The sequence below is a fragment of the Battus philenor genome, unplaced genomic scaffold (assembly GCF_028537555.1).
Source record: "Battus philenor isolate CCGP_79_NKW_IND1 unplaced genomic scaffold, ilBatPhil1.0.hap1 SCAF_17, whole genome shotgun sequence".
In the NCBI taxonomy this organism is placed as follows: Eukaryota; Metazoa; Arthropoda; class Insecta; order Lepidoptera; family Papilionidae; genus Battus; species Battus philenor.
In genome coordinates this window covers 6,839,848-6,854,293 of record NW_027181679.1, presented here as the reverse complement: position 1 = coordinate 6,854,293, position 14,446 = coordinate 6,839,848, and the positions used below count along the sequence as shown (strand labels likewise).

The 14,446-nt window shown below is 33.1% G+C and overlaps 1 protein-coding gene across 1 annotated transcript in view; it reads left to right on the top strand.

The window, feature by feature from the left end:
• The window catches only part of LOC137919974 (claspin-like), a 35,357-nt gene extending 22,632 nt beyond the window's left edge, over positions 1–12,725 (top strand). The window contains exons 16-22 of the mRNA XM_068763206.1: positions 1,046–1,050; positions 1,810–1,965; positions 2,846–2,988; positions 5,047–5,306; positions 6,838–6,989; positions 8,966–10,414; positions 10,710–12,725. Of these exons, the coding sequence (XP_068619307.1) occupies positions 1,046–1,050; positions 1,810–1,965; positions 2,846–2,988; positions 5,047–5,306; positions 6,838–6,989; positions 8,966–10,408 (2,159 nt within the window). The 3' untranslated portion in view covers positions 10,409–10,414; positions 10,710–12,725. The remainder of the gene's footprint in view (positions 1–1,045; positions 1,051–1,809; positions 1,966–2,845; positions 2,989–5,046; positions 5,307–6,837; positions 6,990–8,965; positions 10,415–10,709) is intronic.
• Positions 12,726–14,446: the final 1,721 nt, after the last annotated feature.

The window sequence follows — 14,446 nt, the reverse complement described above, 5'->3', positions numbered from 1 at the left end:
ATCTAAATCCTCGAGGAACAAGACTGCAGTGTGAGAAAGTTACTTCGTAAATAGTCATAAAAAGAAGGTGAAAGTGTTTTACATAGTAGATATTCAGCAAATAGGCGGCTTACGGGCTTATAAGTTCTGTAAACTTTTCTTACCATCGGCAAAAGTATACCATGAATACCCTCACGATTAAATAATATCACATCTTTATCGTATATCTATAATATTTGGTCCGAAATAATAAAAATCAATCCATTGGTAAGCTATTTAATGTAATTTTAACACTTTTAAATCGATGGAACTGTTAATAACCCCGATCTCATGACGTTTACGATAATTACTTTCACTTTATCAGCATATTTCTTAAATTTAACATCTGGACACTGTAGACTAGCGTAGATCTTTTTTCCCCAAAATACACCTCAGTTGCTACGGCATATTCTCGTGATTTTTGAGTTACGACCTGTTCGGTTCTTTCCTGTTGTGCATGCACGTCATTTGTTTATTGTAGCTTCGAGCTATTGAATATTTTATTTATAATTTGACTCCTTAAATGTCCCCAACAATGTTACGTCCGGGCTGGCGTGATCCTCGGACCGATCTTTGAGGTTTTACGCCGTCCTGCGGCTGAAACTTTTTCAACCTTCCGGACCATGCTATAAGAAGACAGCAAAATAAAAAATAAATTGCTGCCAATCAAGAACAAGCTCCAATTATATTTTATTTATAATTGTTGTTGGAGTTTCTTTCGCCACTTCTTAAAATACTAACGTTTCACAAAGGTAATAATGTTAGCCAGGCAATAGCAACCAACCAAGTCGAGGTACGACCATAGTAGCTTAAATGCTAAACGCATTCTGAATGACAGCACAAGCCTCTGCTCAAGCGGTCTTAAACTTGGACCCGCGAAAAGGGAACATGGAAACAGTTGTCATGGGTTACGATTTCTTCAATTTATAAATAAAATAATCGGTTGTTAAAAAAAAATCGTGTTTTTTACAGTCTACTGTCAGTACAAATGTCATACCTGATGTGCTAAGTTTTTACATGATCTTAGGTAATGTCTTGTTTTTCGGCGATTTACTGCCTTAAATAATTTTAGTAGGCTTGACTATAATGCTGCTCACTTCCAATTTTGTTTAGTCATATGATCTTTACATATTATCCACTCTAGATTATTTTTAGTGATGATGACGTCATAAGAAAGCTTGAAGAACCCAATTCGATAGAAATTAGATGTAAATTGAGCTTCTCTATAATAGAATCTACCCTCAATGAATCTATAAGAACTACACGACGAGTTCCTAACGCCCCATGACGTACCAAGATCTCGCAATAAATACATTTATGTTGTTTTTTAATGTTTTGTTTATTATGTACGGTAAATCAATATGAAAATACCATTTCTCGCGTAACCGAAACTCCTCTCTCTATATTTATAAACAATACAAATATACAAATATTGTTTAATCTAATATGACGCAAAATATCTATATTCTAAATTAGCTCAAACTTTTACCTGAGTGTATATGAGGACTATTGTCAATTTTTTTTTATAAATAATAAGCTTTGTAAGCAATAACGACGTAAAAATTCCCGCGCACATACTATTTTACATATAATTAGTGCAGTAATTTCACGTTAATTATACCTACTCTCTACTTGCCAACTCATGTACGTACACAGGCACCGAAATAATTACACTTGTGTCAATATTGTTAATAACAAAATTTATCGTTCTAGTATATATGATTGATAATTTTTAATTCTTTCGTTAAATGGGCAAATAAACTACATGCGTTCAAATTGTCTTTGTTACAGGATAAGTTATTTCCATACGCCGAAGAGAAAGTGAAGCAGTTTCTAGAAAGCCAATGGGACAACGAGGACGTGAAAGAGGTTATCATAGCTCTCCGTAAATTGTCGCTGGAAGACAAAGAGAAAAGCGTTGACGGCGCTGTGGTTATACCCGGAGAGGTATGAAGACTACTAATATTTTCTAGTCATAATTAATTAATTAGATTTTAATGCATTTTTTTAGAAATATTGGTAGAAGTACTACTAGCATGAATCTATATAAAGTTTTAGATAAAGTATACAGATTTTGCTATAAATCAATGCCAATCAAGAATCTGTTAATAGGACAGTAGTGTAGCATAACTCAGAAAATTAATTAAATATATCTTACGTTATTGTTTTTAGACTCGTTTACACTGTGTTGTCATCTTCAACCAAAAGTTACCATAATAAAAAATATAGTTAATTAAAATATAATCTAAATCGCATGTATTTTATTTCGGTTAAAATTTTACGTGGTAACTATTGGGACATATATATCACGTGAAACGTTGTTATAAAATCGTATACTAATTTAAAAAAACTTGTCATTGGCTTATATCATATATTATATGATTGATTTTAATTCAGATTCTACGATTGTCTTAAACTTCAATAGAATGAAAACCTATTATAATTTTTATATTTATATAATTGTATGTGTTTTCACATTACTCACATATGCCATGTACCGTATTTTTTCTCATTTTCAAGCGCAAAATATAAAACGCACCGCAAAATTCATAACATTATTTTCTGTTAATCCGTACTCTCTGTACTCGTTTCGATAATGGGTCATATTTTTTCCACTATCAACGTTTTGGCGACTATTTATTGCAAAAAATTATGGTACTGTCGAACCATAAGATGCATAAAAATTACTATTTTTTTCTTTAATAGGTTCATCTTGTACATAGCTATGTAGTTTTGCCAGATTGCCAAAGGATCTAAATCTAAAGTTCATATTATAACTAAATTTTAATATTTTGAAAATTAATAACTTATTCTTAATATTTTCCAGGATGCGACTAAAGAAGAGCAAATCGAGGGGTTAGTAAACAACGTTAAGTGGCAGATGTCTGCTGATCGTAAGACGGGCCCGCTCATGCTTTTGCAGGGACTTATCTGGAAGCAAGGCTACGATAGCGGAGATATTAAGGGACAGTAAGTTTCAAAAGCAGTGTTTATTAGAATTACCACACACAAAACAACTCCAGTTTGGTCCTGACACAGTACTACAGAAGTTGTATTAATTCACAGATCAATAGTAGTTTGATTATAGTGTGCGTGCTAGCTAGTTATTGCCTGAGATAAGTGTTTAATATCTCTGATAGTGACTAGTTCGCAAAAGTTTAGTATAATAAACCCATTTCTTATATGACAACAGTTCATATTATAAAAAAATATGTTCATATTATAAATAAATATAGGGAGATCATTTACCACTTTTCAATCGTCTAGCATCGCGATCCGCGATTCCGCGATGATTGTTGCTGTAGCAGATGATTAAAGTTTATAACTGCCGACTTGTTACTTCTACTTCTTGCTCTTGGCAGAGCATGTGGGTTGTTGTGCGGTTCGTAATCCCTCTCAATGCTCCGGGTCAATTTGACTAGGGGCCATTGAATTCCGAGTCACTCTTCCTCGGCCAACAAGTAATAAAACGGTGTGGCCAAAGTATATTTTCTCAGTGAATGTTTCTTGATATTGAGCCCCTGGAGAATTGAAATATTGGTGCAGTGTTAAGTTTACCCATTGACCGATTGACCATTGCTGAATATAGGCCTCTTCTAGGACCTGTTAAAACTACGTGTATTAGGTCAACAATAATATAAATGATTTTTTTTTTTTAAATTTGCCATGTCTTATCACATTTTAAATTTTTGAAGTAAAGAACATAAAAATGTTAAATTTGTTCCTAAACCATCAACTATGTGGTGGTTATCAATAGACAAAGCAATGCGTAAACTTCCTAATACTTCGACAAACCTCTACAAATTTAACGATTTTTTTTGAAGTTAGACAGGCATTAAATGGCGAATCTCGTTTTGTTTATTAACATAAATGGAATCAAAAACCTGTTCCAAAGTCTAGTTTTATTTAAAATTTAAATACCAGGCGGTGATACGAGGTTTGATGAAAAATACGGTGACGAATTGTATTGCGAACGAAGTATTGAGCTTACATCACATTTAAATTAATTTCTTTCAATACTTGGGTTAGCGATGCACTTACCCCAACGTTGATTACACGATTGGAAGCACTTCTGAAATGCTTCTTTCGGAAGGCCCTTCAGCTGTACTGTCATAGTGCTTTTAACTTCAGGAATTGTGTCAAAACGGTTTCTTTTTAGAACAGTACTTTCAGTTGTTGGCAGTAGATATTCCAATCGATGGTCCTGCTCAGCGGTAAGAGCATAATCAATGCCTTTCTTTCCTCACCATAAACACAGCATCACTTTAAGAGCTAGCCCCGGCGTTGCCAGTCTGTGAAACTTGACCTATCTTCGGCGACAACTTTTTTCGCACGTGCTTACGTATCATGTACGTACCATTTTTCATCAGCAGCTACAACCCATTAAAGAATTACAAATCGAGTACGCAGTTCATTCATTAGGGTTCTTTTAGTGAACGCGTATGGTACCCAAATATCAAGGATTTTTGTATATAAAGAAATGAGTTCGAACTGTATCGTGTCGAATCACATCTATTTTATCTGTAACTAGGCGACCACTGAGCCAGATGCATTTTTGATATCAATATTTTTGAATTGAAGCACTTAAACCAACTTTGAGCTGCTTACTGACAACATATTAGGTTTTTATTTTGTCTAATTTCATTATCAGATTTTCCGCTTTCAAAGGAAAGAAAACCAAGTAAAATTTTTTTTCATCTTTTCTTAAAATGTAATATTTTAAACGTCATTAAAACCATTCAGATACAAATAATACAGCCAAAGTTTTTCATATTATTATTATAAGTCATTTTTCAGTAAATTAAAACTCAGTGATGTCGGTAACTATGACATCACTGACATTACTTTGGATATTACAACCTGTTTCACATACAGCAGTTTCAGAGAATTTTCAGATGATAATATTGTTGGCCCTTGTTTAAAGATGGCTTGTAAATTTCATATATTGTTTTCAAAAAAGAAGTTTTGACCACGCATCGTTAAAATGAAATAGCAGCGTTAAGTATATATTTATTTTTAACTTTGCAGCGTATACGACGATGTGTTGACGGCTCTCGAGCAGTGGAAGTCTATCGACGGTCAAAAGGTTTACATATACTCGTCGGGGTCAGTGCAAGCACAGAAGCTGCTGTTCGGTCAGTCGCAGGCGGGAGACCTATTGAAGTTCATTGAGGGGCACTTCGATACCGCGGTTGGCGCCAAGCAGGACGCCGCAAGCTATGCCGCTATCACGAAAAGCATTGGCTGCAAACCTGAAGAGATCCTTTTCCTCACTGATATTGTTAAAGGTATTGTTGTCATCCTTCTGCTATGTTCCTAATGCTGGGGCACAGACAAAAGCAAAGGAAACAGAGGCCCCATGATCAACCGCTCTTGACCATGGTGGGGGGACAATCACCAAATATATTGCACCTATATTACAATTAGTTTAGGGACAATATATGCACAAGATTTCCTTTAGCCTTGATAAGCCAGCAATGAGTGGAGTTTTTTATATGAAATTTCAAATGACACATATCCAGAATTTAACTCATTATTTACGATTGCTCCCATCTGTGGTTCAAAAGCAAATGTATCTTGAGAATAATTCAGGAATTATCAATTATCAAGAAATTATGTATTGTATTCCCACTGTATCCATCAGCATTACATATAATGTTGCATAGAACTATTACTGTTCAATTGATTTTATAGTTTTTTCTGTAATAAAATCTGAAGAAGATTCTTAAGAGACAAAAATTACTTCAATGTATGGTGCTGCAATATTGATATTTTACGTTTTGGAGATATTTCATGAATATAATAATGCTTATTAATAGTAAGGTCACTCCGGAATAATATAACAAATTGTTTGTTATACAAACCATTTTGATGTTCCTCCTAGGTTAGAAATTAATCAAGCATTTCACTGATTATTTTTGCATGTTGCGTTTTTGGGATAGCTGCTTTGTTCCGATATTCATCAATGTTTATTATATAAACCACCTTTTTTTTGTAATTTGTCAAAATTTCAATTTGACTCAATTGAAATCAAAGTCAATCAAGTCGAAATCACTGTGGTAATCATATGCCTTGCATTTGTCCTCTATTGGCTTACCTGAATGAATAAATGAATAAAAGAATAATCTGCTGCTTTTGAAAAACTATTTCTTTTACCTAAAAAATACATATAACAATACTGCTTTTCTGATTGAACAGAATATTATACTTTTACTAAAAGGCTTGGCTTTCATCTTTATTTATGTGACAATATGTACAATAAAATGTTCAATTTTGGTGTGATGATTTAATGTGATTATGGTTTAGGGGATAATTCTGAGCTAGGAATTTGCTAGGAAGGAAATTGTCACAATCATTGATTTCATCAATATTTGTCGGCTCAATTAATATGCGTACCGTGCAAAATAAAAATAAAAAACTCGCTGCACTATCATGTCAGTGCGGCCGTAAAAATGGCAAAATTTAAATATTGTACCAATTAACAAAAACTTCACAGAAAGTATAAAAACCAAGTTATCTGTAATAAACAAGTCATTAAAAGTAATCCGTTATTGTAGTTTATTTTTTAAAATAATAATGAGATGACTTACAGATGGCTTATTAGATTATATTATTTTATATTTTTTAAGCTTAAGCCATCCAAAGATTAATTGCTTAAATTCACTACATAAAAGTTAATTGTAATCTTCAATAAACAGTCAAAATCAACTTTACTTTTAAGCATTATTGCAACCCAAGCCGTTTTAAACAATGATTAAAAAGAGATTAATCGTCAATTAATATTGATTGGTGAAATAATAAAGATTTATTTTGTCACAGAAGCGGAAGCTGCTCGCTCGGCTGGGTTGTACGCGGCGCTAGTGAGCCGCGAGGGCAACGCTCCACTTCCCGACGAAGCCACAGCAACTTATGCAGTTCTGCACAGCTTGGCCCAGCTGGCCGCCTCCAACAAACGAAAGACCGAGCCACAGGTGCAGAGCTAGCGGCCACACATACACAAATACATATACACAACAATATAAAAACATGAATTATGACATATTATCTGTACTGACCGAAACACCGTTTTTATTCTTCTAAAAGTTTTATACAAAACAAGATACATATGATTCAAAGACTAGCTTTATAGAAGTCTACAATGCTAAATTTTACCGGAATTGCCAGGCTTGGTGTGACATATATTGTAATTTTTAAATGTTTTTGGGTTTTTCAGTTTTTTATTATCAATTTTTAGCTGATTTTAAATGTAAAATTTGTTATAAAGTAATTCATTCAAAAACCAATCTAAAAAAAGGAACATCTTAAATATTTGAATACAATGAAAAGTAATTTTTAAAAAAAATGGAAACTATGTAAAGGGATAACCTGTCAATTCTACAGAGATTTTTCAAATATTTATAGTAAATAATGTGCACTTCAAACAGTAATTAATTAAAAAAAAATTATTCATGTTCTGTTGAGAACAGCATTAAATTTATTATAACATTCTTGGCTATTGAAATATTTTTGTACTATTTGTAATTTCAGTTAAAGAATATATAATCACAGCACAAGACATTTCTAATGTTGTATTTTCTATTTGATCTGCAATGCCTAGAAAGTAGTACTGTATAAAAAGAAGATTGGAATAATTTTATGTTGCTGCTTGTTAATATTATTACTGCATGAAGTAGATGGGAAAGGGTTGTTTAAACATATAAATTACAAGAATAACAGTACTTGTACTGTACTGTACATTGTACTATGTTGGTGACAAATATATCTTATCTTAATGCTAATTAATTTTCTTGGCTTCTACACTTTTATGATTAATGTAACTAAACTAACTTCTACTTAAATAACATATAGATTCAATATTACTGATTTGGAAATAATCCAACCACTTAATGTTTTAGTCTATGATTCTAGTAGTAAGTTATAAATGTAGAAATGTTACTATTATAGTTTATTAGTTGTTTAACTCTTCTATATTTGTATCAGTCAATCATTATTTAAGTACCTTGTCTTTTAGTATTAATGAGAATGATTTATCTAAAAGTGATTTTCTCATCCGGATATGGGATAGCAATGTAATAATGTGAAACATTGCATTAGATATTTCTGAAGTGCACGTCATTACGGAAAATAATATTTAATAAACATAATCTATGTATCAATTAAAGGCAGAAGTAAAAATAATGTTTTGTTTGCTTAGAAAGTTCTTCTTGTACCTATAGTATCCGCCATCACGTCATTGCCAGCCCGGTAATGAAAATTTTAACTTTAAATATTTATAATACTTTAACATATTACATATCACTTAGTATATTAATCAAAATATGCTTGAAAGTCTTAATTATTTTTGATTAAAAAAATCATTACAATGTACACAAAACATGCATTAAACTGATATCTCTGAATTCTAATAAACGCTGATGATGTGGTATTTCTGATGTTGTCTCGTCTCTTCGGCTTTACCTTAATTTTGTCAGTACTGTAAAGAACTTGAAGTTGTATGTTTAGTGTTGAGATTGATCATAATGTAGTATTGATTTGCTTGTTAAGAACTGTTGAGCATATTTTTTAAATTTGTTTGTTGCAGTTCAGACTAAAATAAAATTTATTATTTTTTTTGGCTTTGTCTTTGCATGCTTTATTATCACTACCGCTTATTATATTTTAATATTGTACACTTTATTTGTTATTAGATTTTTTTACTTTTTAATTTTGCAAATAAATTAATCTTAATTGCTTGTAATCATCTTTTTAACATAGATCTTTTCTGGTGCAATTCTGCTGTTTTAAAACTTGATTTATTACCTATTGTGTGTATAAAATGTAAATAACAGTAATAATAGAAAATAAATTGGGGCAGGTTATAGTAAATATCTTGGTTGTGGTTAACTTCGTAAGTTCATGATACAGGTAAGAAATGTTAATGTAAAAAAATGTATGTTACGTATTTCAGGACGAACTACCCGCGAAAATTGCAAAAACTGATAATGAAGACGATGTTAAGGTTGCGCTTGCAGTACAACCTGCTTCTAAACAAGAAGAGAAAGTAAATGAATCTTCTGAAAAAATGGAAGTTGAGGAAGAAGTTTTAAACAAAGAAATTAAATCACAAAATGAAAATGAAAAGAAAATTGAGCCTTCGCCTACATTGATTGATACAACAATTGAAGAAGTAACTGATGCAAATAAACTTCTCGATGTCCCTGTTGCCGACTTGGAACCCGTTATTACAGAGAATGTCGAAAGTACTGCAGCCTCTTCTAAAGAAGAAAAACAGACAGAGGAAAAAATGGACACTGACACCTCTGAAAATAACGAATTAATCAATGTTCCCAAAGAAAAAGATGAAAAAGAAGAAAAGGAAAATGCAAAGTTAGTACCTGTAGCTGAAGAAACACCACCTGCTGTTATTACAGAAATTGAGGAAGTTACTAATGAAAATGTTTTGGGAGTTGAGGAAATTATAGATGATATAGAACCTGTGATCGAGGAACCTGAAACTTCCGAGGATATGGAAGTATTGCAAAGTGTCGGCGAAGTACTGGAAAAAGAATGTGACGAGATTTTGTCTAAAGTTCAAGATGTTACTAATCTAGACACAATACCCGTAAAACCTTTGCTTAATACTATCGCAGAGGAAACAATGGAAACTGAAAACCTGGATTCTAATGATATAGTTGAAAGAATATTAGATACAGAACTAGAACTCGAAATGAAACAAAATGAAGATATTGAATCTAAGAAAACCGAAACTTTGACAGAAGTAAGTGCAGACACAAAAACCTCAGCTGAAGTAAATAGTGTTTCAGAGTCTAAAGAAATGAGTCAAAAGCGATCAGAACATGATCTAGAAGAAAATGTAACAGAAAAATCAGAGGAGGAAACTGACATTAAATTAAAGTCAAAAGAGGAAAAAGATATGGTAAGTCAAAAAACGGACCACATTGACGATGGTAACACAGAAGAAAAACATAAGGCCGAAACTAAAAGTGCAGAAACACCCGTTGAAAAATCTGTTGAAGAAGTATCATCAGAAAAATGTGTGGACAGTGAGACAAAAGTTCCTGTAGAGTCAAAAGATAACACAAGTGTGCCCGACAAGGAAGCCAAACAAGAAACTGAATCAACAGAGTCGCAAGTCAACGGAAAAGCTACAAATGGAGAAGCTGAATCTTTAAGCTTAAACGGGGATGTAAGTAAGGACGAAGAACTGAGTTCTAGATTATCAGCCGAAAATGGCAAGCAAGAAGATGTGAACGGCTCCAACGGCAACTCTGTTGAATCAGCAAAAGCCCCAGAAAATAAGGCTGAGGCAGAAGTTTCTGATATCAAGGTTAAAACAGTTCCTTCTGAAGAGCCACACACTGATCCAATAGAACAACCTACGGAAGCATAAAATAATGTGAGTCTAGATAAGTATAATCATCTTTTTTTTTTAGTAAAAATAATTTTGGGTTTAGAAAATCTTAAATGACTTATTCAATTTGTCCTTATAAGATTTGACAAAAAATCTTAAACTATAGATATCTCATATGTTCTAAGAAAAAAAGTGCACGCAAATTCTAAATTCAAAAGATAAAGCTTAAAACAAGACTTGTATTTCTTCCATTTCCACAGACAGGGGTCTTATGTCCAGCCCCTATGTCTGTCAATTGTAATATTGTGATAGATGTTGACTGGTGGTTGTTGTGACGCAGTGCGAGACGTACCAAATGCAGAGCGTCGTAGCGTTGTTGGCTCACATCAGAAGATTGACAAGACTGAGGTTGCTTCCACACTAACTATCAACACTTCCTAGTTTACACGTGTAACGAGTCCACAGCGTACTGTGCGGTGACCGTTTCGTACATTGTCCACTCCTTTAAAACATCACTCATGTGAAATGTACACGGTTCTCTGAAATCCGCTTTAAAACTATGCATTCAATAATAATTATGTAGTAAGTATAATTGAATAAGAGTATGTCTAAGATATGTTTAAATTGTAATAAATTTAATTACCCACTATCTGATTTTTCAAATACAATTGACAATATATACATACATACAAGAACACGAGATTATGACAAAACCTATGATTAGTCTTAGGGAGTAGTGTAGTGATCATATTTTATTGCAATGTTTATTTCAATTCCATGTACATATCGAGTTCTGTTTAACGTCGGTGTATAAAGATCGATCACCTTTGCGAGCCATTAAAAGGGAAATCCCACTAAAGCCACGATTGCAATGCATTCCCGGTTGTTGTACATAAACTTGTGTTCAGATATTTTACATGGCAAATCAGAAAGTGTGTGGAGTTTTATAAAATTACCAGTATTGTTAGTTTTTTTAGGTGTAGTCTAGACATTTCGTATTCTTTTATATTTTGTATCAGTTTGTATTTTAATCATAGGACTTAACATTTTGTACATGCATTTTTGTAATAATAATAATTATTAGAACATTCCTTAAGCGCGTCAGCTGTGAATAATCGGATTTATGTTATTTATATTGATGCCAAATTTGTATATTATTCCAATTGCCCCAAAGTGTGATGACTATATTGACTACTTAATTTTAATAATTGTCATATATAAGTAACCAAAAAGAGAGTGAAAATAAAAGCGACAGTTTCTTGTCGATGTTACTCCCGAAGAGCCTACTAAATTACTAATTTTAACTAGTTAATAATACATTAGCATTTAAGCAATCTCTTATGCAAAACGTCGATTCTTAGCTTTTCAATTTGCGTTGTGGGTAATATCGGACGCCGTAGCGTGTAAGAGCATTTACGAGGATGACAGTGTACAGGCTGTCACCGCTTGTCATATTAATTTCACTAAGGTAAGTCTTACTCTTAAGTATTAGCTGTATTGTGATCCTGTGTCGTACATGTTCTGGATTACCAAAATTTTTTCAATCACTGCCAAATGCCGCGGGTTTCGTTTGACGTCGCCGCTGAGTCCTCTCGTTCTGTGTGATAATGTTACAAGAAGACTGCAATTAGTTATCAGTATTCGGGCTGTGCGTTTGTTGTTGCGGAGAGGAGTGTGAAGGAGGAATTAATTTGTGTGAGTTTGATTGGTTGCTACTTTTTATAATTGGTGCCTAAAACTGCGTGGGTCTTATTTATATTTTTTTTATATAATGCCCATATTAATTTATAAGAACAGTTAAGCGGTTGGTAGCTTTCTTAGCTAGCTCTTGTTAGCTATAAGTTATAAATTGAAAAGAGCAGTAAAAAAACTTAAAGAGAATAAAGTCTGACAATCTGTATTGTTTCGGAACACTGTTCCGCGGTTGAGTGTACCTAATCTACAAAAGTTTATATATTACGCCATACTTTACAAGTGGTACTATTTGTAATCTCTGCATTAATGTTTAAGTTCTAAATTTATGTTCCTCTGTTTAGTTTTTAAGGCTGAAATATGCGAGTAACTCGAGGCGATGTCAAACGAATGGGAACCCGTCTCGATCTAGACTGATTTTTTTTTATAATCTCGCAATAAATGATGTGATTCCTAAAGCGTAAATGCTAAAACTTGACTAATGCGTTACAATTCAGGGTTTCGACTTTAAAGAGACGTTAGTTAGACAAGACATTCAACAACTGAATGCATTGCCACGTTCCTTATTCGTGTAAAAATGTTTAATTTTTAATGTTTGTAATGTTCAATAATTATTTTATCATCACATGACATTGAAATATAATAATGCTGTAGAATTTTTTAATCGTATTTCATTTATCTTATTATTTACTTAGAAATTGTTCACGTAAAACCCCTGTTTATTATGAATAAATAAACTTAAAAAAAAAAACATTTTGGTTTTATAATTTAATGTTGATATAGTTTATTGACGTAGATTGAAAATACCTTTTAACTGATGTGTCAGTTGGCGGGGGGACATCGCGCGTGCAACCGATGGCAGTTGGGACCGAAAGGTTCTGGAGTCAGTAGATGCAGCATGGGTAGGCGTTCCATTAGGTGCACCGATATCGCAAGACCTCTCAACGTGATCCATCTTCAGGGAAGTGTGTCGGCTTATATGATGATGATACGTTTTGTAGTAATAATTCAAATGTTGCTTTCGCCCTTCATTTCAATGTACGACTAACACATTGAACTCTTGCTATGTTCGAAATATATATATTAATGATTCCCTTTTTGAAGGATTTTGTGTAATCATCAGAGATTGAATAAATTGGTAGGTGTGTATTTGAAGTTAATAATTTTTGGAAACTGCTTTGAATTCATAAAGGGTAAATTAAAAAAAGAAAGTAAATTCGGAGTATGCATGAACAGATCTATTGGCAAGTACGAAGTCGTGGCTTATGAAAATCTTTTCCATAGTAGGCCAACATTTCATAATATATAGTATAGCGCTAACGTAACTTCTGTACCGTATTTTAAAAAATTGCTGGGATAAAGGCCAAGGAAAAAAGTATAAGCACCGTATCCACGAGTGTTGACGGAGCAGAGAGATCCTATAGCGCGGTACAGCGATTTCTGTAGCACTAAATATATTGGTTCTCGTATGTTAAATTAAAGAGGTCAATAGAAGAATGAAAGTTATCGACAAATCCATGCTGGCAAGTTGAAATGACTGTGCCCATAGGCCTTTGTAGAGGCCACGGACTAGCATAGCGCAGGATGTCTACCCCCAAGCACAACAAATCTTTTTGTGGATACCGGATTCATACGGGTCTTAACGAAAATCTATGGAAACGTCTAGCAGTGGAAGATATGCTACTGCTGAAATAATAATCATGCAACCAGTCCAGTAAAAGGCTGTTTTTAGATATATTTGTAAATAGCACTGAAACTTTGGCAGTGATCTGTTTTTGGAAGTCACGAAACATTTTATAATTAAATGTTATAAACAAGTCAATTTCCATTCGCTACTGGATCCTAATGATAGGTAAATATAGGCCTGGAGTTGGTTTCTGCAATAGATATATTATGTATTTCCCTTATCGAAAGATACCTGTCAATATTTCTTATAGTACCTATATGTAGTAATTATTCGTCATATTTGTTACTTAGAAGAAAGCTTTGTGATTTTATTTCTTACCTTTTGAAATTATAGAATAATGTACATATTCAAGTCACCGATCGTGGAACGTTGTTATAGCAGTCCAACAGTTTTCAAGTGTAAATGTTGAAGAGTTAGTCTTATTCAAATAGTGTAGCTATTATAGGCTGAAATTGATGCTGGACAGATAATATACGTTATCTTACATGGTCCTTAAAGTAAACACATTAGAAATAGGACATGCCGAACATCCACGGAGTTTTAACAATTTTTAATTAAAATATAACGAGTTTAATTTCATCGGTCTTGTAATGGATAAATCTTGGAGCCATAAGTGCGATGACCCCAACTTATTGCTAGAACGCAATGCATGTGAATGTACATAATTAAAATGAACTGTCAAAGGTGTTGCTATCAAT